Genomic DNA, 27,502 nt, shown 5'->3' with positions numbered 1-27,502 from the left:
GCCAACTTGCATTTTGCGAGAGTCTCCCGGACTCCCGGGCGAGTGTGGCAATCTCCCGAACTCGCCCCACTTCCTAGTGAAGTGGGCAGAATTAGATCCCAAACGCCGCGATTCCCGGTGAATCGCTGCATTTAGCACCCCCCCCCCCCCCCCCCCGCTGTCAAATGATGCAATTTGCATCATTACGTCACGGGGGCAGGGCCAAAATGACGCGATTTTGGCGCCCCGCCCCGCGCACGCCCACCTGCTGCAGAGAGTCTCCCGGACACCAACTTAAAAAAGTTGGTAAGTATGGTTTACACCATTGTGGGGCATGTGCTACAGTTGTATGATCTGGAGGTCGTGATCGACATAAAGAGACATTTGAGAGTACAGGAAAAATTCCAGAGATCCTGGTTTTCCCCCATTCCGCACAGGTCACTTCACCACCATCTTCATGTAACAGCAGAAATACCCCAACAATGTCCTGATTACACCAAAATTACTATCGCCACTTTTGATGAGCTCTTTTACGACCTAACCTCATGAAGACCAAGAGCAACATGAGGACTATGGTGTCTGCTGGTGACCATAAGGTAACTTATTATAACCTGTATTCCTCATCCTATTATACCTGTGTAACCCCCTGTCGCTATGTGTGAGGCTCTGAGGTGCAAAGGTGGGTAATGCCTTCATCACTTGCACTTTCCTCTGTCCTGCCGAGCTCTTTGGTGTGGGTATAATTTACCTCACACATGCAGGTTTTCAGCAATGTCTCTTTAAGGTGTTGGGACAAAGATGTGATAAGTTAGGGTGCAGTGCAAACAGGGTCTATTTACATGCTCTCTCGTCTCTAGAAACTTCAGGGTAAATTTATCAAGCTGCAGGTTTGAAAAGTGGAGATGTTGCCTATAGCAACCAATCAGATTCTAGCTGTCATTTTGTAGAAGGCACTAAATAAATAGCTAGAATCTGATTGGTTGCTATAGGCAACATCTCCACTTTTCAAACCAGCAGCATTCTATCTGCTGCGGGTAATAGAATGCTGTACTATTTAGAATTCTTTTCTTTTTGTTCTCTTAATCTATTATTAGTATTCACATGAAGAAATGATTACACTTTAGGTTAAAATTACTTTCACCACTGTGGTTTATTTTGTATAATGGATGTTTACTTGCGAGTATTCAAATACCTGTCATGTGAGACTTTTGGAAATCATTCAGTCGTAAAGGATTTGTTTTTGCAAACTAAGAAGTCTGAGCGCGCTCACACTTCCTCTGTGCTTAACAGATAAAGCAAAGGAGATCACTATCAGTGAGTTTTTCCATTATAATCATAAGAAATGCATTATAACTAAATTATTATTACACAACTAGACACTATTAATTCTTAACCTGCAGCAGCTGTCCTTGACTTTTGTGTATGATTTAAAAAGCCGGCACAACTCCAGGGACTGTTCTGCTTCCGTTACTTGTATAAACGTACCCTGTCATAAGGAGCGATTTTACACAGGTCATAGCATTCATATTTAGGGGTATATTTAACAAGGTTGGGTGATATAATCTTCTATCGCCAAATTTAACAATACAATCTGGTAAGGGCAACAGATTGACATTCAGATCCCTGGCAATACTGGCTGGTGGCGATAAGACATAACTCCTAACTGTCCCAATTTAGGCGGGACAATCCCGATTTGTAGCTCTGACCTGCCACCCCGATCGGAAGAGCTTTACCCCGATTGGTGGAAACGTTGGTAAGTATCGTCTGATCACTGATGCAATGCATGCCATTGGTGCACACAGAAATTAAGGTGTTTGGAGGGGAGGGGGTAAGAGAATGCGGCAGTCTAGCGCTAAGAGCTAGGCACGCCCCCAGGGTGTGGACATACCCCCAACGGGACATGGCCACACCCCCTGTCCTGATGCCACTCACTGCTTCCCTCTACACATTCGTGATCATCATCATTTACTTATATAGCGCCACTGATTCCGCAGCGCTGTACAGAGAACTCACTCATATCAGTCCCTGCCCCATTGGGGCTTACAGTCTAAATTCCCCAACATACACACAGAGAGACACACACATACTGGGGTCAATTTGTTAGCAGCCAATTAACCTACCAGTATGTTTTTGGAGTGTGGGAGGAAACCGAAGCACCCGGAGGAAACCCACACAAACACGGGGAGAACATACAAACTCCACACAGATAAGGCCATGGTCGGTAATTGAACTCATGACCCCAGTGCTGTAAGGCAGAAGTACTAACCACTTAGCCACCATGCACTGCCGGCTCACACATTCGCAATGGACCTACAACCCGGACAGTCTTCCCGATCCACTTTCAACAAAAAGAAAACAAAAAAACATAAAAACGTGAAAACTAAATAATAATTTGTTTTACTACAGAAAAATATTTTATTTAAATAAATCATTATTTTCTAGTGGGGAGCCTCTGCTAACACCATCCTTAGCTATTGCCGGCGATACACGGTTATAATCTTCGCCGTTCCGCGGCTTTGTTAAATAAAAAGTAGTCCTGGATCCATTTTCGACAATTTAGGGCTTTTCTCTCTTTAAAACAGACCCATAAATATACATTTTTGGTAGGTGTTTCATTATTCCTTGTAACACTGTTGCTTCAGTTGAAATTACTAAGCTAACTATATCAGTTTTACCCTGCGGTGTTAATGTATGTTATGTTAGCGAGTGCTATGTAATAATCACATGAAATTTAGGTGCAAATGTCAATTTTCAATTTACAAATTGGTTGCTATGTTAGAGAGGAAATGTTTGCCTATAGGACATGAAAATATTTCTCAGTGTGAGATATACTTCACCCAGTGCCCTGTGATACACATATATAATACACAGCCCCTGTACTGTGTCTAATAGTATAAATATTCAATATTCCTTTATAGAAAAATAGGGGGAATGGAATAAGGCAGGAAATTAAACATGTTTTAATAGTCACGAAATGGTACATATGTATTAACATTCTTCTCAAGTTAGATAGTTGTCGACTGGAGAAATACTGCACAAGACCGGCCAAATCACCTGGGGGTGCCTGAGGAGTAAAGTTATTCCAAATCATACGGAGAACATCTAAGGTTATTAGTGATGGAATCTTGAAAACAACACACACACACTTCCCGAATTGCCTCATCGGGATATTGACACTACCGAGAAGTGGTTCAATGGTTTAACACTACAGGACATTATTTTTTAATTATTTTAATGGCAGTTGTTGATTGCTGTTAGAATGTTATACCACACGTTGGAGTCAGTTCAGGCTATTCAATACATATTAAAACCTTCCCAAAATTTTGCTAAATAATGGAAGGAAAGTTTATTGTTCCAAAGTCACTTGTATAAGCAGGATTACTATGTTCAAGTGTGGTTGTGGTCAATAAGGCTGTATAAAACCAATAATAATATCTTCATCATCATCATTTATTTATATAGCACCAGCAAATTCATTAGAGCTTTACAATTGGTAACAAACATTAATACAACAATACTGGGTAATACATACAGACAGAGAGGTAAGAGAACCCTGCTCGCAAGCTTACAATCTATAGGACAATGGAAGTTTGAAACACAATGGCATGTGCTACATCATATTGCACACTGGACCAGCTAGAATGCAAAGGTAAAAGTATTGAGTGGGCTGTATGATCAGTCACACAACTATGTTGGTCAGAGGGTTGTTGTCTTGTGTTAGCTGTGTAGAGGGTGGTAATAGGGTAATGTAGTGAGGTTAAGAGGGTGGTTGAGGAATATTATAAGCTTGTCTGAAGAGGTGGGTTTTCAGAGAGCGCTTGAAGGTTTGAAGACTAGAGAAAAGTCTTACTGTGCAAGGGAGGGAATTCCACAAAGTGGGTGCAGCCCGAAAAAAGTCCTGTAACCGAGAATGGGAGGATGTGATGAGAGTGGAAGAGAGACGCAGATCTTGTGCAGAACGGAGGTGTCGAGTAGGGAGATATTTTGAGATAAGTGAGGAGATGTATGTCGGTGCAATTTTGTTGACAGCCTTGTATGTTAGTAGAATGTTTTAATTTTGTATTGGATTCGTTGAAAAACAGGCAATGAACATGAAGAGATTGACAGAGTGGCTCAGCAGAGGAAGAACGGTTTGCAAAGAAAATCAATCTAGCCACTAGGATTTGTTTACCTAGTGAGATCTTCAATCAACAGCTACGTCATGAATGTAGTTTCATTGAAAGTGCCTTCATGATATATCCTAATAAATGAAGGTTTGCACAATGCCATACAACCTACTCCTTTCCATGTCAGAAAGGTAACATGCATCCTACATAATTCTGCATCTCAAGGAGACGGCTATAACTCAAGTTCCCATGAATTCAAAGACATTGCACGGAGGGATAGCATTGGTTAGGAATCAAGGACATGTCCTCGAAATAAGAGATAAATAGGCCCAACATATTATTTCTCCAGCCCTACCAAAATAAGAGAATGTAAACTGCAAAATATAAAATTACTAAAAAAAAAGTTTTGTACCCTTCTTTAAATATTGTTATATACTAATTGTTTAATAGAAAGAATTTAAATAGGAAACTATGTTTAGAAAAAATGTATGATGTTCTTTTGGAAAAAAGTTCTAAAAATTTTGTGAATAAACTTTTTCATTCTCATGCTAACAAAACAAAAAAAAAAGTTAACAACAATTATGATTAACGAAAACAATTAGCAAGAATTAACGTCCAGCCATGCCTACTCCACCTTGTGTTGGTCTCAGTAGTAAAGTGTAGGCTGTTCACAGAACTCGGGGTGGTAAATTTATCAAGCTGCGGGTTTAAAAAAGTGGAGATGTCGCCTATAGCAACCAATCAGATTCTAGTTATCATCTATTTAATACAGTCTACAAAATGACAGCTAGAATCTGATTGGTTGCTATAGGCAACAACTCCACTTTTTCAAACCCGCAGCTTGATAAATTTACCCCTGGATGTTCTCCATTGCTTGGAATTTTAATATTCCTAAATGCTCAAAGCTCCTCAGTTTTTTGCTCAACGCTCCTGGGTATTATTCTCTATCAATGGACAACGCTCTACCCTCAGCACTCTATGGTAATAACAGGAAATTGTTCAGTCATGAGCTCAAATAGGTTCTTACAAATGTAGCGCTGACAGGCGGGGGATGTCTACACAGACGTATTAGGGAAACTGAAGTCAACCAGGAACTACAATCCCCGATTTGCATTGAGCTGGTACCGGAGGATTCAGTAAGAGCTTGTGAAAGGGGGAGGGGCTAGCGAAGGACGTAAAAAATAAACAACTGGGGAAAAAAAAGGGACTAACTGAAAATAGCACAAACAAGGAGAGAAGGAACTGGCAGGTCACTAATGGTGGAGGAGAGGAGGATAAAATTAAACGTAGATTTTATCACAGGGTTGTGGCGGTGATCAGGAGGAGATCTAAACCAAACTCTGTCAGCAGTGAAACAAGTAAGAGAAAGTTGCAAGAGGAGAAGAGAAAGATCCTGAGATCTCATGAGGAAAGGAATTCTCTAGAGAAAGGGATAAGTAACCATCATTTAATTATTGCTTTTCGGGATTGGACATTGTATTAGCTAGCTAGTAGTTAGATAGATAATAGGTGGGGAGAGACTTGAGGATTAATTATAAGACCTTTTGCGGGACTGAGCTTAATAATAACAAGGGCTGTGAATTGTGAGAGACCATAAGGAAGCAGAGACTGCACAATTTATATACAATAATCCAGACTATTACTGCTTAGAGCATACTTTCCTCATTAACTTCAGGGAGATCCCAGGAGAGGTGGCCGTGCGGGAGCGGGGCTTGACAAATCACATCATTTTGGCTCCGCCCCCTAAACGAGGGGACTGAGATGACGCAATATTTGCGTCATTAAGCCCCTCCGCCACTTATCTATTGCGGGGGCGAGAAACGGGGGAGGTTGCCCTGCTCTCCCGGGAGGTCTCCCAGAAATGAGGGAGTCTCCCGACATTCCGGGAGAGAAGGCAACTATGTGGTAAAGAAAATCAGCTAATGAATCTCTAGAGACTGAAGTGTCTTTTATATTTCTGTCTTCATTACTGAAGTCATGTTGTCTTACCTGTCAGTTTTTGATTAAATCTTGGTCTCCATGAAAATGGTCACCTCCTTAGGCATCAATACATGGACATAGGACACAATTTCTGAACTGTGTCATCATGCCACAGATGGCGAAGCCAACCACGTCTTGTACTGGCTCAGCATCAGGGAGAATGCCAGACTCTTCAGGGAGTGAGGGAGATCACCCCTATTTCAGGGAGTCTCCCTGACATTCAGGGAGAGTTGACAAGTATGAGTAACCATCATTTACTTACTGCTTTTGGGGATTGGACAATGTATTAGTTAGCTAGTAGTTCATAGAAAAGAGGTGGGGAGAGACCTGAGGATTAATTATAAGCTCTTTTGCGGGACTGAGCTTAATAACAAGACCTGTGAATTGTGAGAGGCCATAAGGGAGCAGAGACTGTACAATTTATATACAATAATCCAGATTGTTACTGATAAGAGTCGAATTGTCACTGAAAACCCTATAAATCACTTCAACACGCGGTTTACCCGACAACGGTGATAATATCCTGGACCAGTTGCCACTTTTATATTGGACCGTCATTAAATGAGTGGAAAGGGACTAGTTGGATGTTGAAATTTATATAAGAGCCTATCCTCCATAATAAATGTATAAATTTCTTTACTGAAATTATTATATAAATGTACCCGATTGTAGATAGTGAATCTATAGTGTTGTAAATGTGTTAACTTAAGCTATATTTAAAACGTACATTTTAATTAAGAAATTATATTTAATAAGAAAGTCAAACTCAGAAAATTAATTTGGGATCTTACGCTGGATTAATAAACAGGTCAGTGGTTTTCAAAGAGCAATCTGTGCACCGTTATTGTTTGTGTGCGCCTGTGGTTTTATTAGTAGGGGGCGGAGAGCTCCTGGGTCTCCCTCTGGTGCTGCTTATACAGAACACGACCCAACGAAGAGCCCGCTACACTCAGACCAAGATGGAGGCTGCGCTACTGAAGATCAAAGGTAAAGGGAATACCACAGATCAAGGCACATTTCATTTAAAAAACACCCAGTCGACACTAGGGGAAGGAAATGGGTGTTACATAAACATTCCTATAGACCTACATGGCAGAAATAAAAGTGGGAGACATAAAAATAGCCATAAATATCAATTATTTTCTTTTAAATGTTAGGGGTTTGTTTGCATTATCTTCAGACATCCCCACCATCATCATGGGTGACTTCAACATCCCCATCGATAACCCACCTTCCAAAGCTTCATCCAAACTACTCTCTCTAACATCCTCACTTGACCTCTCCCAGTGGATTGAATCATCTACTCATAAGGATGGCCACTGCCTTGATCTTGTTTTCTCTAGACTATGCTCAGTTTCTAATTTTATTAATATACCCTTCCCCCTCTCGGATCATCACCTTATCAGCTACACTCTCACCCCCACTGCTCTAACCTCTCTACTGTCTAACTCAACCAAGCCTCCTCATACTCGTAGAAATCTTAATTCTATTAATCTTCAACAATTTTCCACCTCTCTCCAACACCTTCTCTCCCCTATCTCTACATTCTCATCCCCTGAGATGGCAGTACCTCATTTTCACCTAACCTTAGCAACGGCCCTTGATCAAGTGGCTCCAGCGACACTTCATACTACACGTCGACTTCGATGTCAACCGTGGCACACCAAAGCAACACGAAATCTTCAAAAACTGTCCCGTAAAGCAGAACGTCACTGGCGTAAATCTCGAAGCTCTAATGACTTCTTCACATATACTTCTGTCTACCACTCCTATCGAACTGCTCTGGACACTGCAAAACAAACATACTTTCAATCTCTTATCTATGCTCAGGCTTCTAACCCCAAACGCCTTTTCAATACATTTAATCATCTTCTCAATCCTCCCACCCGAACCCTCCATCTACTATCAGTGCTCAGGATCTTGCTTCCTACTTCAAGGACAAGATTGACAAGATCAGACTAGAAATGGTATCCTCTTCCTCAACAAGCCATCAGCTCATTTCCTTCCCACTACCCTCTGACACCCTTTCTTCATTTGACCCCACAAATGAAGAGGAAATTTCTACGCTCTTCTTATCTTCCTACTCTGCCTCCTGTCCTCTTGATCCTATTCCCTCGCAAATTGGTAGATCCCTGTCTTCTGTGCTCATTTCACCTCTAACTCAAATCTGTAATCTCTCACTCTCTACTGGCATCTTTCCATCACTATACAAGCATGCAGTGATTACTCCTATTCTAAAAAAACAAAACTCCGACCCAAACTCTCTCTCAAATTACCGTCCCATCTCTCAGCTCCCTTGCCCCTCCAAGCTTCTAGAGAGACTTGCCTACACTCGCCTCACACGCTTTCTTTCCGCAAACAACCTGTTGGATCCTCTTCAGTCTGGCTTTCGTTCTCAACACTCCACAGAGACTGCGCTGACCAAGGTTGTTAATGATCTGATCACTGCTAAGACTGAACGCCATTACTCTCTCCTAATTCTCCTTGATCTCTCGGCTGCATTTGACACCGTTGACCACTCTCTTCTCATACAAACGCTGCAATCCCTAGGTCTTCAAAACACAGTTCTATCCTGGTTCTCATCTTACCTCTCTAATCGCTCTTTCACTGTTAATTTCTCTGGAGCCACATCTGCTCCGCTTCCCCTATCAGTTGGAGTACCACAAGGCTCGGTGCTAGGTCCTCTGCTGTTCTCTATCTATACCGCTTCTCTTGGAAATCTAATAAGTTCCTTTGGCTTTCAGTATCATCTCTATGCGGATGATACCCAAATCTATCTATCCTCTCCTGATCTCTCGACATCTGTGTTGTCCCGTGTAACTGACTGTCTTTCTGCCATTTCATCTTGGATGTCCTCTCGTCAACTCAAACTTAATCTTTCTAAAACAGAGTTAATAATATTCCCACCCGCCAACAAGAGCATACCTGACATTTCTATCTCTGTTGATAACATGACCATAAATCCCACCCCACAAGCTCGCTGCCTAGGTGTAATCCTTGATTCACGCCTATCCTTTGTTCCCCACATTGACTCTATATCTAAATCATGTTACATACATCTAAAGAACATTTCCAGAATCCGCACATATCTCACACAAGACACTGCTAAAACCTTAATTCATGCACTTATTATCTCCCGCATTGACTATTGCAATTCCCTCCTTACTGGTCTTCCCAAAAACAGACTCAAACCCCTAAAATCTATTTTGCATGCTTCGGCAAGACTGATTTTCCTTGCAAATAGCTATTCCTCTGTTGAATCACTCTGTATGTCTCTACACTGGCTGCCTGTCTTCTACCGAATCCAATATAAAATACTTTTACTAACCTACAAGGCCATCAACAAAGCTGCACCAACATACATCTCCTCTCTTGTCTCAAAATATCTCCCAACTCGGCAACTCCGTTCTGCAAAAGATCTGCGTCTCTCATCCACCCTCATTACATCCTCCCATTCCCGGTTACAGGACTTTTTTCGGGCTGCACCCACTCTATGGAACGCTCTCCCTCACACAATAAGACTCTCCTCTGTTCTACAAACTTTCAAGCGTTCTCTGAAAACCTACCTATTCAGACAAGCTTATAATATTCCTCAACCACCATCTTAACCTCACTACCTTTAGCCTGTTACACAATTTCACACAAGACAACTACCCCCGGACCAACATTGTTGTGTGACAGGATCATTTAGCTTATGAGTCACCTTACCTTTGCAGTCTGGCTGGGCCAAGATGCAAAATGTATACTTAACCTCATGTGTCAATCTCCCATTGTCCCATAGATTGTAAGCTTGCGAGCAGGGCCTTCTCACCTCTTTGTCTGTTTTACCCAGTTTGTTTATTAGTTTATTACGTTTGTCCCCAATTGTAAAGCGCTACGGAATATGTTGGCGCTATATAAATAAATGATGATGATGATGATAGGTTAGGAACAATAGTTTCTTATGCATGGCAGAAGAGGCTAGACTGTCTGCCATTATAGAGATCATCGGTCATTAAAGAAAAATGCCCCTCCAATCTGTAGGCCCACTTTCTTCTTTTCTGCGAATGAGCGGCGCATTAAGTAATGTACAAATGGGGCGTCACTGTCTATGCTCCGCCCAACACTCACGCTCAGAAGAGTAGAGCTGCATGCCCGCTGCCTCTCCTGTGGCAGCTATAGCTCCTCCCCTTGTCCTATTGTAACGGTACCCTGAGTATGGTGGTCACATTTACTATAGATATTAATGGTCACTATAACGAGTGTCATTGACTGAATGTTATGGTTGTGTACAAGTCCTTAGACTGCATGCATCCCTGGTATGTTCAACCTGAGTAGCGTTAAACCCAGCGGCTGCCCCAGTTATCAAAACTGGGGAAGCCGCCTTCAGAGTCACGTGACCTCCATTGTACAGAGCAGGGAAGTCACGTTGCATACCCGGAGTGCACTGTGCTCTCCCTCCTTCCTCTGTGTGGCCCCTTTGAAGGTTGGAGGGCCCTACGCCTCTGTCACGTTGCCCCTCCCTTACCGCATGGGATGCACAGAATACACTTCATGTGGAATAGGGACCATTAATCCTTAAGGAGAATTAGATATTGTAAATATATCGTACGTGGGCATGGCTCATCCTACAGTGGGTATGAACGCCGTGTATACTTCTCCACTTTGAGTGATGACCTTTATTCAGCATGGTGTGTATTGCTGTACGCTCTGTGTGGCTGGGCGCAGCCGAAAAACTTATTTTGACGATCAAAGAGTTGTTACAAAATGTTACTAATGTATTGGTATCAAAAAATAGTTGTTTAAAGTTATAATTTGAAAGTAAAACAAACTTCGCTCAGTTTGTTTATTCTCTTTCCTCTTTGGAGCTGGGTTTTTGTACAGGAACTTTTCTTATCTTATGTCTAATTAATGGATGTTTCAAGTGTTTACATTATCCGTCTCCTTTCCTTTAGGCACACCCACTTGTACTTTCAAACATAAAATTTGACATTCATTTCATATTTGGTAAACCGAACACATTACAGTTATTTCTCTTACAGAATGTTCACAAACATATGTAGATACATTTTTTACAATGTTCTATAAAGAACAGTCCGCTTTTTAACTCAGACAAAACCGCCCCTTTCTTACCAACATGTTGTAATAGGACAAATATGACAAACACGTGCTGTGTCACTAAACTTAAATATAACGATGGAAAAGAGAGACTTGTGCTCAGAATACAAATATTTATAATTTGTGGGTAATAAAAACCTGATAAAACTTGTCTCTGCTTGTAGCCTGCGATAACACAGATATCAGCTGAGCAAAGTATAATGTTTCAAAAGCAATTTGTTACATTACAGAATCACTTACTGCTACTTATTTTTAACTGTGTTTAGTTTTACAGATAGACATACAGATAGATAGATAGATATGAGATTTATGATAGATAGATAGATAAATAGATATGAGATATATGATAGATAGATATGAAATATATGATAGATATGAGAGATAGATATGACATATATGATAGATAGATGGATATGAGATTTATGATAGATACATATGAGATATATGATAGATACATATGAGATATATAATAGATACATATGAGATATATAATAGATACATATGAGATATATAATAGATACATATGAGATATATGATAGATACATATGAGATATATAATAGATACATATGAGATATATGATAGATAGATATAGATGCACATTTTGACCTATACTTTACATGCTAATTATAACCTGATTAGAATATCAGGATAACACCTCACAACGTTCCCATGGCAACATGCGATGCTGGCCTATTATATATATATATCTCCTCCATCTTCACATTGCTCCATGTACAGTAAACAGGGATTAGCACAGACAGCTGAGTAGGAAGAGGCAGCCAATCAGAAACAATGATCGGGTCATCTTCAAAGTAACTGGGAGGATGAAGTAATTTCGGAATGTAGTTACAGACACAACGCAATAGACCTATGTCCTAGCAGACATGTATCCACACAGCACATTAATGTATCTAACACAGTCTATGCAGTATATAAAGCTACAGCTGACCAAACACAGCATGGAAGCAATTGAGATTATATTATTATATTACATGAAAACCAGTTTACAGAAATACAAGACCAACTACTTTCTGCCAAAGTTGCGTTAGTCATCAATAAGCTCATGCACACAGCGCTGTATAATAATTGTGTGTGCATATAAAGTGTATATGTGAATGTATATGATACACATATGATGGGCAGATCATACTACTAGTAGAAGCAATGCATTAGCTTTATACTGTACATTATTACTGTAATATAATCAGCATGGACACAAGCTGGGTACTCACACAAAAGCATGGTAAACCAGAGCCCATCCTCTAGGTCTCTCCAGAGCGTCATAAATTAAAGTTTGGGATCTCCTGTACTTGGCGTTGTTCCTCTTGACGGGTCTGCTACAGGTCAGAGGGGTTTTAGCCAAGAGCCCAATTCCCTGTGGATTGCGCTTCACGTCCTCCTTCCCAGCTCCCACCAGCAGCAAGGTCCCATCCTTATCCAGCCCTGTGCCCACAGAAGACGGCTCCAGATCCCCGGCTAGACCCGCTCTCCTCTCCCCCTTCTCATCTCTAGGGTGACTCTCTGAACGTCTGTTCTTCAGCCCCATGATTCTCTTCACTGGTGCTACTGGGTGAGCTGGGGGGAAGGCTGGGGAGCCCCAATGCCATGGTCTGACCAGAACCAGGGATTACATCTCCAGCAGCCTCACCTGGATGCTCACCACCATCACACCAGAGATGATTGACCAAGCCTTCTCCTCTGCTTCCAGATGGGTCCCAATCTCACGTTAGGGAGTGGCCCATTGTACGTATCTAGCAGCCAGAAAAATCACCTCCCAGACATGGATTCATTTGCATATTTTTGTTTTTTGCTCACATGATCTGTGCGCTGGTTGCAGGGATGCCCACAGAAGGGTGTCAGATGGTCAGCTCCCAATGTGCACAATGATTGTGGAGCTGCATGCGAGGAGGATCCATGTCATGCGTGAGGCTGCTGTCTTCTTAACCCCCCTCCTGCAGATGCTGCTCTCTTCCTGGTCCTTAGCAGGAGACCCCTGGCTTCTCCCCCATCTGGAGCAGAGAGACTGATGGCTTCCCTACTGGCAGTGTAAGACACACATAGACAAGCTCAGGGGAGCATCCATTCTGCGCTGCCTGTCACTCATTCATTGATGAATTGCTGGGGCTCTTCCTCTGTGCTTGCTGTGTGCTGTCTGAGAGGAGAGACTCACACAGCTGGGAGGAGGGGGCAGAGGAGGGACTATGGGGGGGGGCACATAATAACACTCAGCTGCCTCTCCTGGGTCTGACACAAGTGTGCTGCTTAGTGATGGAGGCAGCGGTGGGATTACAGCCAGAGACAGGCAGAGCTGAGGACAGCACAAATCAGGCATCGTCATATGCTGTTATCTATGGGATGGTGTTAGGGAAGGGTTAATTGATGTCAATTAGTCTCAGGTTACCGATGCAGCTATTGATTATAATGGATAGTAGGAATTGCTGGAGTGAATGAAGTCAATGCAATATATCTAGATACAGATGAATAGCACATATGCGTTTAACAAAATATATATTCGTTTTCTTGAATGGCCGGTGCATTTGTTGAATCAATGGCTCTCCAGGTATTGTCTATCTATCTATCTATCTATCTCCCTCACACATATATTTATCTATGTATCTAATATACCTTCTATATATATATTATATATATATATATTATTAATCTATTTATCTATATCTAACAATCTCTTTCATTATCTATCTATCTAATATACCTTCTGTATATCTATTAATCTATCTATCTATATAGCGAATATACTCTCTCTCTCTCTCTCTCTCTCTCTCTCTTTTATCTATGTATCTAACATACCTTCTATATATATCTACTATTCTTCTATGTATCTATATTTACCAATCTCTCTCATATCTATCTATCTAATATACCTCTGGTATATCTATCTATCTATCTTATATCTATTTTAAATCTATATCTATATATCTATATATCTAATCTCTCTCTCGTATATCTATGTATCTAATATACCTTCTATATATATATATCTATTATTCTTCTATGTATCTATATCTACCAATCTCTCTTATCTGTCTATCTATCTATCGATCTATCCATCTGTCTCATATCTATTTATAAATATATCTATAAATATATCTATCTACCACCTATCTATCTTCACTGCACATGGGGACAGCTGGGCGCCTATCACTTTTACGATGATGTCATATCACAGAATACACTCTCACGATTCTAGCAGATATAGTGGATTCTCTTTCGCCAACCTGGATTATTGCTGGGAGGTCCAGGGACTCAGAGCGTATGGAACCTCCAGCTTTCACCTGGGACCCCCACAAGGGGGTTTGGGCTTTGCAGCTTGGAGGTTGACAGGTTGGGGCCCTCAGCCCTGCCTGCAGGTGTGACGAGCTGGTAACAGTCAGCAAGAAGGGACTGGTCAAAGTAGACGGGACTGGTACACGGACGCACTGCAGAGTGCCAAATCGGATAACAGAAAGGAGTGTCAAAACAAGCCGGGTCAGCAACAAACCGGAGCAGAAGCAGTACCGAACGGCAGGCAGAAGAGAGGTCAGGCACAGTCCGGATCAGAGTTCACAGAGAACAGCCACAATATGCGCAGGAACGCTGGAGTACAGGTATGTAGCCTAATGGTCTGGAACAGAACTGTGTACAGAGCAGGTTTAACTAACTGAGCTGATGAATAGGGTGGGCCTCTGGTCATCAGTCACATGATCACAAGTTGAAAACTCTTAAATGGCCACGTGCCTCTGTTGTACAGATTAGGGCTGTGGAACAGGAGCTGAAGCGGAGAGGAGAGCAGAGGCAGCGCATGGATAGCGGATTCGATAAGTGACAGCCAGACTCCAGCACGTGACATGCACAGACACTGCTGTCACCTGGCATGGTTCCAGCTATTCAGACACATGACTCCCTCCTGTCTCCAATGGGTCACTGCAGTTGTCTTAGGTCCCTCTATGGCATAGCACTCCCCTGAAAACAAACTCTTAGGGGTCAGACCATCTATCTGTCTTCAACTAGCGCCAGGGCTGTGCCTGCAACTTCTCTCTCAGATCTCCTGCCTTCAGTAGGACTCGCCACAGCTCCATACTGAGCTCACTACGGACCAAGTCAATGCTGCTGGGGAGGATTACCAACCAAACTATGCTTTATGTATGTTCTATGATGCTATCTATGTGCGTAATGCCCAATCACAATCCCCATACCAAAATTTTGGGTGAAGGCTCGGTAATATCTGCTCCATCCACTCCGGAGCCTCCACTCACTTTCCCACCTGTTAAATATCAAATTATCTAGGAACACTATTTTGCTCTCGCTGAAGTGGACTTTCTTCTACCACAGCATATTTCTCCGGATGTCTAGCGCTAAGGTATCTGCTGGCGCTATATAAATAAATGTTAATGATGATGTTCATGTTTTCTATAAGATTCCACCTTCCTGCTTCTTCTGCCTGTTGTTTCAAACAGACGGCAGTGTTGTTAAAGCTCCTCCTCCGTTAAACCTCAAATTCACGCCAATGGGAAGTTCATGCAGGAGAAATTTCGGCTGCCCATCTAAACAAACAAGTGGCATCAGATGAGCGAATAGTGTGGATAATTTAGTGAAAAGCCAATTGACCTACCGGTAGCATTGGACAAAACTGGAACACCTGTAGAAAACCCTTGTGGAGACAGGGAGAACATACAAGCTCCCCACATATATCATCCTGATTAGATTTTAACCCAATGCCCTAGGGCTGCGAAGTATATAGGATGGAGATGCTAACTCAAGCTGTCTGAACAAAGGGAGATTCAGTGACTCCAAGCAACCAGATATCTAGCCAAGTTTAACATATAAAGGACTATTCTTATGGGAACACATTAGTGTGATCCCAGATGACCACACACACTCTGGTAGATCACGGACATCTGTCGGCTAGGATAGTCCACTATCCCGGCTGATCCTTCATAGAGCAGCATGTGCTGAAATAGGGGTGCATTATTTCCATAGAAAGTTCTGGGGGTGTTGTGCACACCTGGATATTTGCGCTTATGAGTGTGGAGTCTGTGGTGGTGGTTGCTGCCTGATGGAGGTGACACGGTTTCTGGACCTGTGGGTTAGGTTTTGATGGGGGTTTTCATGGCGCAGTGTAGAGGGAGATGTCGGTGTTGTCTCTCCATTGGTGTGTGGAAGTTGTGGTGTTGTAGTGCGCTGACGTTGGTGTGCACCAGTTGGATGTGTGGGGTGTTTTTCCTGAGTGGTGGAGACCAGTGGTAGTTGTTGATTGTCTTGGTTGCTCCTTGTGCTGTGTTTTCGTTCGGATGTTGGTATAAATCTTCGGTAACTGGGGTGCGTGCTGTTGGGTTCTGTTTGAGAGAGGGAGACATGGGAAGGAGGAAGAGAAGCGTTCAACTTATTGAGCTGTGAAGTATTTTAAATCAGACTTTCCACTTTATTTGTTAAACGAAATGTGTCTTTTTGATGGTAATATTATTCATTTGAACCTCTACGAATGTAAATTCTCTAGTGATAGATGGCACGCAACTGTGATGTACATACCTTTATTATTGTTCATTTAGATTAGGGTATAGTGTCACCCATCTGTACAACATGGCAGCAGTCCATAGGTAGCGCTAAGACGAAGTCATACATATATCTTTTATTAAGTCTGGTTTATCTGTCTTTAACCAACGCGTTTCGCCCTCCATGTGAGGCCTTTTTCAGGGATGTGTGAGTGGGAGTGAGATACTTTGGGTGCTCTGAAACTTGGCTTTGCTGCGGCAGCCAATCGGAGGCAAGGGGGTGGCTGAACAGGATTGGCTGATGTGGAAAATGGGCATGTGTGTAAGGATCGTGGAACTTCGGGAACGGAGCGAACGAGTACTGCGTGTGAAGAAGTAGGAGAGTGAAAATAAAGGAAAATGTGTGGTGTCAGATGGAATATGAATGTCGTGATAAAGGAGATGTGAGATATAGGAGGTGATTAAATACTTTGAATGTTTGTTGGTGTAAAAATAGGTGAGGCAATGTAGGAGGCATAGAATGGAGGAAAAAATAAAATACTGGAGTCTGAGATATCGAGAAAAGTATTGATAGGAGTGAGGAGTCAAACTAAAAGATAAGAGAATGGATTTGAAAAGCTATGGTGTGTGATTTAGTGGATTGGATAATAACTTTTAAATATAATAGAAATGGGAAGGTTCTATATATAGGATATATATATATAATAAATTAAAATAAAAGTGTATATATACATATTAAGGGAGAAATTATATAGAGTTGCAGAATTAGTATGGAATATGGAAAGAAGATATTAGAAAGGTGAATATGGATTTTGAAATAGAATATAGAACATGAGGTAATGGCATTTATAAATTACTAGAAGTTGAGAGAAAATAAAAAGGTATTGATAGGTCAAATGGAAAAGAAAGTTGAGAGGAAAATATGTGAGAGGGGTTAAGAGAGGAAAGTGAGAAAGAAGCATTAGAGTGTATGCGTGGATGTGGAAGAAGGGGTGGGGGTGTGTGGGTTCTGTCACCTGAGGTGTGTCAGGCTCTGTCTCTCCGCTCCTTCGGGACGGCCGCCTTCTGTTTCCGCCGCCATGTCTGGTTGCCAGGCAACCAGACGCAAGACTTCCAGCCCTATTGCCGGATCCACTGCGCAGGCACGGGACGGTACTCGGATCGTCAGCGGCGGCAAATGACCTAACACAGCCGGCATTTCATTGGTTACCAGCAGTATTTAGCAGCACAGTGGCCAAGTGGTTAGCACTTCTGCCTCACAGCACTGGGGTCATGAGTTTGACTCCCGACCACGGCCTTATCTGTGTGGAGTTTGTATGTTCTCCCTGTGTTTGCGTGGGTTTCCTCCGGGTGCTCTGGTTTCCTCCCACACTCCAAAAACATACTGCTAGGTTAATTGGCTGCTATCAAAAATTGACCCTAGTCTGTGTCTGTCTGTCTATCTCCCTCTTTGTATGTCTGTGTCTGTGTGAGTGTGTGTCTATATTAGGGAATTTAGACTGTAAGCTCCAATGGGGCAGGGACTGAAGTGAATGAGTTCTCTGTACAGCGCTGCGGAATTAGTGGCGCTATATAAATAAATGATGAGGATGATCAGTAGCGGCCCATGTGTTTTTTCTCTGATGTTATGGGTCAGGTTGTTGGTGTCCAATTGAAGTTGGTGGTTTATTCCATGGTGGTGTGTTTTGTTGTTTTGCATGCAAGATATCTGTTGCAGTGGTAGAAATTGCTTCTTTTTTCTCCTATATACGTACAGTTCTTACTGTCTTCTTTGGGGATGAAACTTGCTGTAACAATGTTCTTTAGATTCTTAGCTTTCCTGTAGATAGATGGTCTTTGTTGCAGCGTCTCGTCCTGTAGAAGTATGTGCCAGTGTTTCTTCAGGATTCTTGCTAGTGGTTTGCTCTATTGGGTGATAAAGAGTGGTTGGTCTGATTCAGTTGTATTCTTCTTATCTGTGTAGTTTAATAGTTGGTCTATGTTTGTCTTCTTCCTTTTCTCTAGTTCCTTGTTGAGGAGTGAGGAGTCGTAACTTGTTTCTTGGAATTTGTCTTTAAATGAAAGTGGTAAGCTCTTCATGGTTACCTTATATATCTTTGCCACAAAATCATGTTGAGATGGCTGGGGTTATTCTTCGCCATGCTGTTCTCTACCCATTTAGCAATGAAGAGGTTTGTGCAACTAGGTGCAAACTTCGTCCCCATTGCTGTTCCTTTTGTCTGTTTTGTAATATGCTCCTTCATACCACTAGTAGTTGTGGTTCAATTTGTGGCTAATTTGCTACATCCCTCTTTCCACCAACATACATGACGCCCCAACCTAGACACACACTCACATTCTGAACACTTACCACCATATCACCAACCTAAATAAACATCATACTAAACCTCAAGAGCTATTAACACCTTGAGCTATATACAAGTAGAGCTATTAACATCCCAGTCCATCAAGTTCTAACATCCCACTACCATTAAAATCCGCACATAGTACAAACTCCACACGAAAATACGCCATTAGCACACTACGATACTCACAACACAAATTGACATTACCAGCTGTTAACAGTCAGAGCTATAGACATTTATATTGCTAGAGCTATTGATAATGACACAGACTCACCTGCAGCTATTAACAGGGCAAGCAATATACCACACGCAAAAGAGCTATAAAACACACAAAAATGTGCTATACAGCCGAACAACAGAGTATATTGTATTCAGCTCAAGACTTCAATAAGGTGAGCCTCCCTCTCATTCTCTCCCCTGTTGCTCTTCCACTCTCTCTCGAACAGAACCCATGCAACACCAGGAACTGAAGATTAATACCAACATCCAAACGAAAACATAGAGCACCAAGAACAACCAAGGCAATCAAAAACTACCACCAGTGTCCACCTAAAAGAGCCACTCAGGAACAACACCCTAAATTATTTCCATGTATTTTATTTATAGAAGTGTGAAGCAGTAGAACCATGGTAGTGAGATGGTGGGATTATGGGAAGGCACAGAAAGCGTGACCTGGGTTAAAACACATATTGAGCCTGTCCATGCTGCCAACAAATTAGGATGAAATTGGCTGTAAAAATCGCAGCGAGTATCGTAGCTTCAGAGTACCCTTGATGTGGTATTTGTCGTTAGTATATTGATAGTTGCTTTCCTGATTACAGTATAACCACATCCATTGAAACAGAAGTTGGGAAGCCCCTGCCAGATAGAGCGTCCAATCACTCGGCACAAGGGCCTTAATGAGAGACACTGAAAGCAACTTTTAATCTTGATTGTATCACTATCAGCCTAACAGGAAATACGCTTGCAGTTCATATCACTAAGTTATCACCAGTGTAGCAGAACATTTCCTTACAACAAAACAGCTGGGGAGAAGAAGTCAGATGGGACAGACGTAACCATTATTTTGTTTTTTAATCATTGAAAATATAACCTGGAAATATTTTATTGGTTTCTTAGAATCCCACTAACCTCATGAGTTGTATTTGATTTTGGGTATCACTCACAGTATGTATACTGTAAGTGATACTGTATAATCCAAGTATAGTTTCTTTCAGATAGGAAATAAGAGCAATTCCATCTTTTTTGCTTGAATATGTAATGTCCTGTGGTACAAATAAACATGTTACATGGCTATGTAACAAGTGGTTTTCTTATTAAGGAGTGAAACAGAAAATAGTTTTGTTTCATGGGTAGAACTAGATGGCATAAGAGGAAAGTCAACCACATCATTTTCAAATGCTCTCTCTATTGTATACCAGTGATTAAGATCATACTTGCCAACTCTTGCTGAATGTCAGGGAGACTCCCTGAACTAGGGGTGATCTCCCTCACTCCCTGAAGAGTCTGGCATTCTCCCTGATGCTGAGCCAGTACAAGACATGGTTGGATTCACTATCTGTGGTATGATGACACAGTTCAGAAATTGTGTCCTATGTCCATGTATTGATGCCTATGGAGGTGGCCATTTTTATGGAGACCAAGATTTAATCAAAAACTGACAGGTAAGACAACATGACTTCAGTAATGGAGACAGCAATGTAAAAGACACTTCAGTCTCTAGAGATTCATTAGCTGCTTTTTTTTTAACGCATAGTTGCCTACTTTCCGGGAGACTCCCACATTTCTGGAAGACCTCCAGAGAGAGGAGGGCAACCTCCCGGTTCTCTCCCCCGCGATAGATAAGTGGCAGGGGGGAATAGCTTAATGGGACAAATACCGCGGCATCTTAGGGGGCGGGGCCAAAATGATGCGGTTCATCAAACCCTGCCCCCGCATGCCCACCTTCCCCCGGGATCTCCCTGAAGCCAACAAGGAAAAGTTGGCAAGTATGATTAAGATGCTTTGTACATTGGTCACTAGAATGCTCTATGAATTGTACCAAGGTCAGTAGAATGTTCTCTGTATTTTATATTGTTTATTAAGATACCCTCTGTATTGTATAGAGGTCACTAGGATGCTCTTTTTATTGTAAAGATGTTATTGTATTTGACTGCAGGTAGAAGATTCATGACCACTTTCTTGTTTTACCCGAGACTAGAACGATCCGACATGTGCACCTGTCCAAGGCACAAAGCCATGGTGGGCCTCGGTCTAGGATTAATCTCGTACCTGTCACTTGGAACTGGTAGAGTGCCTGGAACTGCAGTGTCTCTTCCTCATTGCCACCTGGAATATATTCCTATACCAATTCCTGCAACTAGGGGGATCACATTCTGCACTCTATATGAGATACTTGGTCTTTCATCACTGTCTTCAGCTCAGTGGCCATTTTGTTGGAGACCAATAGGTAAAGTAAGTGCAGGAGTGAAATACTGAAATGTGCTGTGCAGATGAAATCCATTTATCTGTGTCTGATATAATAATATTATATAAAACTACAATTTCCCAAAGACTGCAATTTCCTGGATGTCCTGATTCCTGTGCAATTAAAAACATTTCTTCATCATCAGCAGCAGCTATTAATATAGCGCCACAAATTCTGCAGCGTTGTACAGAGAACTCACTCACATCAGTCCCTGCCTCATTAGAGCTTACAGTCTAAATTCCCTTACACACACACACACACACGCACACAGACCAGAGTCAATTTGTTAGCAGCCAATTAACCTACTAGTATGTTTTTGGAGTGTGGGAGGAAAACGGAGCACCCGGAGGAAACCCACGCAAACATGGGGAGAACATACAAACTCCACACAGATAAGGCCATGGTCGGGAATTGAACTCATGACCCCAGTGCTCCAAGGCAGAAGTGCTAACCACTAAGCCATCGTTATTAGCTTATTTTAAATTGGTACCCTTAAAATCAACCCTATGGTAAAACTGTCATCTCTAAATATTTTAAATAAGTTACTTTGTCCTGACTCTCTGCCTCTATGTTACATATCTCCCAACAGATCTGATTAGGGAAACGGAACAGGGGGTTTGTTCCACATAATGATGAGGATGTGACTAGAATTTTCAAGTGTTGGACTGCCCCATACTCACCTCCAAACACTCATTCAGTGTTATGCGCAACAGTGGAAATTGCGCACAAACCCCGCTCTCTGCTATGCAGAACAGCGAGCAGGAGATACCTCCCACCGTTTTCACCCATGGTACAAAGCTGTCCTAAGAAGGAAGGTGGAACATAGCCCTCAAATTGGGACAGTTGGGAGCTAGATTTCCAGCACATCCCACAGATGCTGGATTGGATTGAGATCTGGGGAATTTGGAGGCCACGTCAACACCTTTAACTCTTTGTCATGTTCCACAAACCATTCATGAACAATTTTTGCAGTGTGGCAGAGCACATTATCCTGCAGAGGCCACTGCCATCAGGGAATACCGTTGCCATGAAGGGGTGTACTTGGCCTGCAATAATGTTGAGGTAGGTGCTACGTATCAATGTAACATCCACATGAATGTGGGATTGGACCAAATGGGCCAGCCTTCTCTCCAAATGCGCATTAATGAGCCTTGGTTTCCACATAATAATGTAATTTAAGTTTCAGTGGCTTGATCTTGTAAGAGGGGAAACTAGTGGAGTTAATAGCTTGGAAGACCAGGTCAAAAAGCTGACGGACTGATTGTCCAGTATTTTTTTACTATATTAAAGCACTCATCCCAATATTTCTCCTCTATGCTACACTTCCTATTAAGAAGTCCAGCAGAATCCACATTGGGACTCCTTCCATCTTTGAATAGAAGAAAGTGAAGGCGGGGATCCACTGAGGTGCGGCTCATGCACTCCCCGCCACAGCTGTCTGAATATCACCCTGCAGCTCTCCCTCCAGCATCGGCAGGGTTCAGAAGGTGACTGCTCCTGCTTCTCCTCTATATAAATATGTCTTTATAAGATACAGTTAGCTAAGATAAGCTGTGGACAATTTTTAGAGTAAGATAGTTGTTCCCAGGGAACAAAGGGAAACCTAATAAACCATAGCTGTTATAAGTAATTAAGGCTGCATGGGAGGTAGAAGGCTGAAGCTAAAAGGGTGAATTTAGGACAGTGATGGCTAACCTGTGACACTCCAGGTGTTGTGCAACTACAAATCCCAGCATGCTTTGCCAGCTATCAGCTACTTATCTACTGGCAAAGCATGCTGGGGCTTGTAGTTTCACAACATCTAGAGTGTCACAGGTTAGCCATCACTGATTTAGGAAAAAAAAAGTAGCGGGGGAGGGGAGTAAGTTTAGGGGGGGAGGCTAGCATAGGGAGAATCTCCATTTTGGGTGGAGCTCTTTTTTCATAGTAATGAATTTGTGCCTTGTGGAAGAGGTCAAATTGTAGAGTCTGCTATCTCTGCCCTTGACCCTAAATATTGTGGGTTGGTGAAGGGTTCTGTAGGATTGTAGATGTCAGGTCCTAAACGTGCAATAAAAGTCAATTATTGATATAACTTTTATATATTTTTATTAGCATTTGCTAACGTTGTTTTTTTAAAAGCTTTTTTTGTTTTGTTTTGTTTAACTCAATTTAAGCTTCTAGTTCCAGTCCTGCTCAGTAGCAGAACTCAATCTTTATTGCTCTGGACATTTATCACCGTGGTAACTAAGGACTGATTTTATATTACTAAACACTTATTTTGCATTCTTGTGTCACTTTTGCTTGACAAAATAGATGTTGTGCTACAAAGTGGATTTTGTGCCCCAACTCCAAATTTTGTGCACCCAATTAACAAAATGATATATGAACATGTACAAAATGAGTTGTGTTATACCATTTTCAGATTGCCACCACGGCAATATTCCTGGGTATATGAACAAGGGATATTGCCGGGGGACAGCTCCTCCGACCCTACCAAATACCCGGGTAGACCGTGTTCACACTGAACACGGGTCTCTATGGCAGCATCACAAGAGGAGCTCTGGCTGGCTCCTCTTGAGATTTTGTTTTTAACTTTTCAATAGCTCTCGGTGAGACCCGGGTTGAATAACACAGGTAGCACTGTAGGCTACCAGGGTCAGACCTGGGAATAACCCTCCAAAAGACCGGGTCTAGTTCCTGGGTCATCCAACTTAGGAAGATGCAGGGACCCCCTTTCACAATAAGCCTAGACGCGGGACATCGGGGCGAGCACCGGTCAAAACCCGGGTCTTTTCAGCAGTGTGAAAGGGGTATAACCTGCCACAATATGTTTTGTGCATCCAACTGATTTTGTAGATAATCAACTGTTGACAAACGACACATCATGCAGCTCTGTCCATAACACTTTTAAGGAAGTGTAAGCTGTGAAGAAAATACATTGCCATTGGTGTGCTTCTTAACCTGATTTCTGGCAGAAGAGACATCATAATGAACCTCTATTATTATTATTATTCATTTTTATTTATAGGGCGCCACTAGGTGTCCGTAGCGCCGTACAGGGACAAACAAGTACAGTACAAGGTGGGACAGCACGGTACAGTAAACAATAAGCACAGTAACTCAGTAAGCTCAAAGCACAGCTAGAGAGAGGGGGAGGGAAGACCAGCAAGCGCTGGAGCCCAAGAGGAAGGGCGCGGATGACGGGGAGACCCCCAGAGGGGTGGGGGGAAAGGTAGCTGGAGAGCAGAGTTAGAAGTGAAGGAAACAGAAGGAGAGATGGCCCTGCTCAAGGGAGCGTGGTAGAGAAGACGTTGATTCCTAACAGAAGTGTCAGGATAGAGGCCATTAGCTTTAGAACAGGGCTTCAACTAATTGAAAATAGTGTTTTCAGTGTATCTAGGTTGTGCCTATAATGATGCAAACCAAGGCAGTTGTCTAAGGCAACAGGTTATGAGAGCAGCAAGATGTAGGGAATTCATTATAATATGAACATTTACTAACTTTTTCATGAACAAAGTGACAATATCTTCTTTATGTAGCATATGCTACACTCATACAACTATTTAGAACAGTTTATAGAACAGATGGAAACGGACGACATTTTGGTTTGGACCCCCAGTCACCCCCCCCCCCCCGCCCTCCCCCTGAGTTTACCTCATCTGCACACACTGGAGGCAGCCATTGTAGCAGGAGAGAGGTGGGAGTGGCATCCTTTCCTCCTGGTACTGGGACTGTGGCGTTCGGCTGTGACATCACAACCAAGCGCCACACTCTCAGCTTCACACTAACATGAAGGAGCCGCAGCCGGCAGCTTTACATGTAAGTATCTGCTGGCTGCTTCTCTATCATGTCAGCGACCAGCACTTAGCGTGGGGTCTCTGCGGAAACACAAAGAACTTTGGATGGTTCAGAAAGTGCCCCTCTTAATAAAGGCGCCCTAGGCAATTGCCTAGGTTTGACTACTGGCAGCGCCGGCCCTGACAATGTCTCAGTAATGTCACTAGTTCCTAACGAATGGACAGTCTGCATTCCACGAATAATGGGCAAGCAAACAAAATGGCTGCCACCAACATGTACACTTTAAAAGTAACATTTATATTTTCCATCTATGGTACATTTAATATCTGTATTAAACAGACTGATGCTGCTTAGTTAATCCCAGGAGTGATCTAATTGTGTATTTGACATTCTCTGACAAAACTGGAAAAAATGTGGTTATTGCTCAGACATCAGATCATAAAACTGCTGGTAACCAGGGAAACAGGAGGTGTCTGGACACAGTCACAGCACCTGCTCTATTCAAAGTTACATTACTGTACTTCTGGGGTAATTATTGATACTCGCTGCAGGTATGTGTGTGTGTGTGTGTATGTATATATATATATATATATATATATATATATATATACACACACACACACACACACACACACACACACTCAAGTCCATAAAAATTGGGACATCGACACAATTCCGATATTTTGGGCTCTATACACCACCACAATGGATTTGAAATAAAACTAACAAGATGTGCTTTAACTGCAGAATTTCAGTTTTAATTTGAGGGTATTTACATTAAAATCAGGTGAACAGTGTAGGAATGACAACGGTTTCTATATGTGCCTTCCACTTTTTAAGGGACCAAAAGTAATGGGACAAACTAAAAAATCCTACATCAAACTTTCACTTTTTAATACTTTGTTGCAAATCCTTTGCAGTCAATTACAGCCTGAAGTCTGGAATGTATAGACATCACCAGACGCTGGGTTTCATCCCTGGTGATGCTCTGCTAGGCGTCTACTGCAAATGTCTTCAGTTCCTGCTTGTTCTTGGGGCATTTTCCCTTCAGTTTTGTCTTCATCAAGTGAAATGCATGCTCAATCGGATTCAGGTCAGGTGATTGACTTGGCCATTGCATAACATTGCACTTGTTAGCCTTAAAAAAATCTTTGGTTGCTTTTTCAGTATGCTTCGGGTCATTGTCCATCTGCACTTTGAATCGCCGTCCAATGAGTACTGAAGCATTTGGCTGAATATGAGAAGATAATATTGCCTGAAACACTTCAGAATTCATCCTTATGCTTTTTTCAGCGGTTACATCATCAATAGATACAAGGGAACTAGTTCCTTTGGCAGCCATACATGCCCACACCATGACGCTGTCACCACCATGATTCACTGATGAGGTGGTATGTTTTGTATCATGAGCAGTTCCTTTCCTTCTCCATACTCCTCTTTTCCCATCACTCTGGTACAAGTTGATCTTTGTCTCATCTGTCCATAGGATGTTGTTCCAAAACTGTAATGGCTTTTTTAGATGTTGTTTGGCAAACTCTAATCTGGTCTTCCTGTTTTTGTGGCTCACAAATGGTTTACATCTTGTGGAGAACCCTCTATATTCACTCTTGTAAGTCTTCTCTTGATTGTTGACTTTGACACATATACACCTACCTCCAGGAGAGTGTTCTTGATTTGGCCAACTGTTGTGAAGGGGTTTTTCTTCACCAGGGAAAAAATTCTTCTGTCATCCACCACAGTTGTTTTCCGTGGTCTTCCGGGTCTTTTGGTGTTGCTGAGCTCTCCGGTGCGTTCTTTCTTTTTAAGAATGTTCCAAACAGTTGATTAAATGTATCAAACTGCGAGTTTGCCAGCGTGTTGAAATTGCGGCAAATCGCGATTTTTTTAAAAAAAACTGGAAATGTATCAAGCTGCGATTTTGAGACTCATGTTCAAAATCGCTGGTCATCTCTGGTGATTTTGAGCGATGTAAACACTGACGAGTTTAGAAAACTCCTGTGTTTGGCAAACTCGCCTGTGTTGTAACAGTGAGTTGTCAACACATCACTGTTACACTGGCCCTGGTAAAAAGTAAAAGAATAGATAAAAGTTTTTTTTTAAAAAAAAAAGCGTGGGGTCCCCCCGTTATTTATGCTTAACCCTAGTGCTGCCTGACTAGTGCTGGTCCCGTGAAAATCGGGGAAAAATTTTGCGCGGGGTCCCCCCGATTTCCACTTTACCAGCACTAGGCAAACCAGCCAGGGTTGGCGGCACTATAG

General features: G+C 42.2%; 1 protein-coding gene across 1 annotated transcript in view; it reads right to left on the bottom strand.

Annotated features, from left to right (window-relative positions):
* KCNQ3 (potassium voltage-gated channel subfamily Q member 3) overlaps positions 1–13,308 on the bottom strand; it is a 150,028-nt gene extending 136,720 nt beyond the window's left edge. The window contains exon 1 of the mRNA XM_075211700.1: positions 12,396–13,308. Coding sequence (XP_075067801.1) covers positions 12,396–12,709 — 314 coding nt within the window. The 5' untranslated portion in view covers positions 12,710–13,308. The remainder of the gene's footprint in view (positions 1–12,395) is intronic.
* Positions 13,309–27,502: the final 14,194 nt, after the last annotated feature.

The sequence above is a fragment of the Mixophyes fleayi genome, chromosome 5 (assembly GCF_038048845.1).
Source record: "Mixophyes fleayi isolate aMixFle1 chromosome 5, aMixFle1.hap1, whole genome shotgun sequence".
In the NCBI taxonomy this organism is placed as follows: domain Eukaryota; kingdom Metazoa; phylum Chordata; class Amphibia; order Anura; family Limnodynastidae; genus Mixophyes; species Mixophyes fleayi.
Note: the sequence above shows the minus strand (reverse complement) of the source record. Positions and strands in the feature narration are given on the sequence as shown.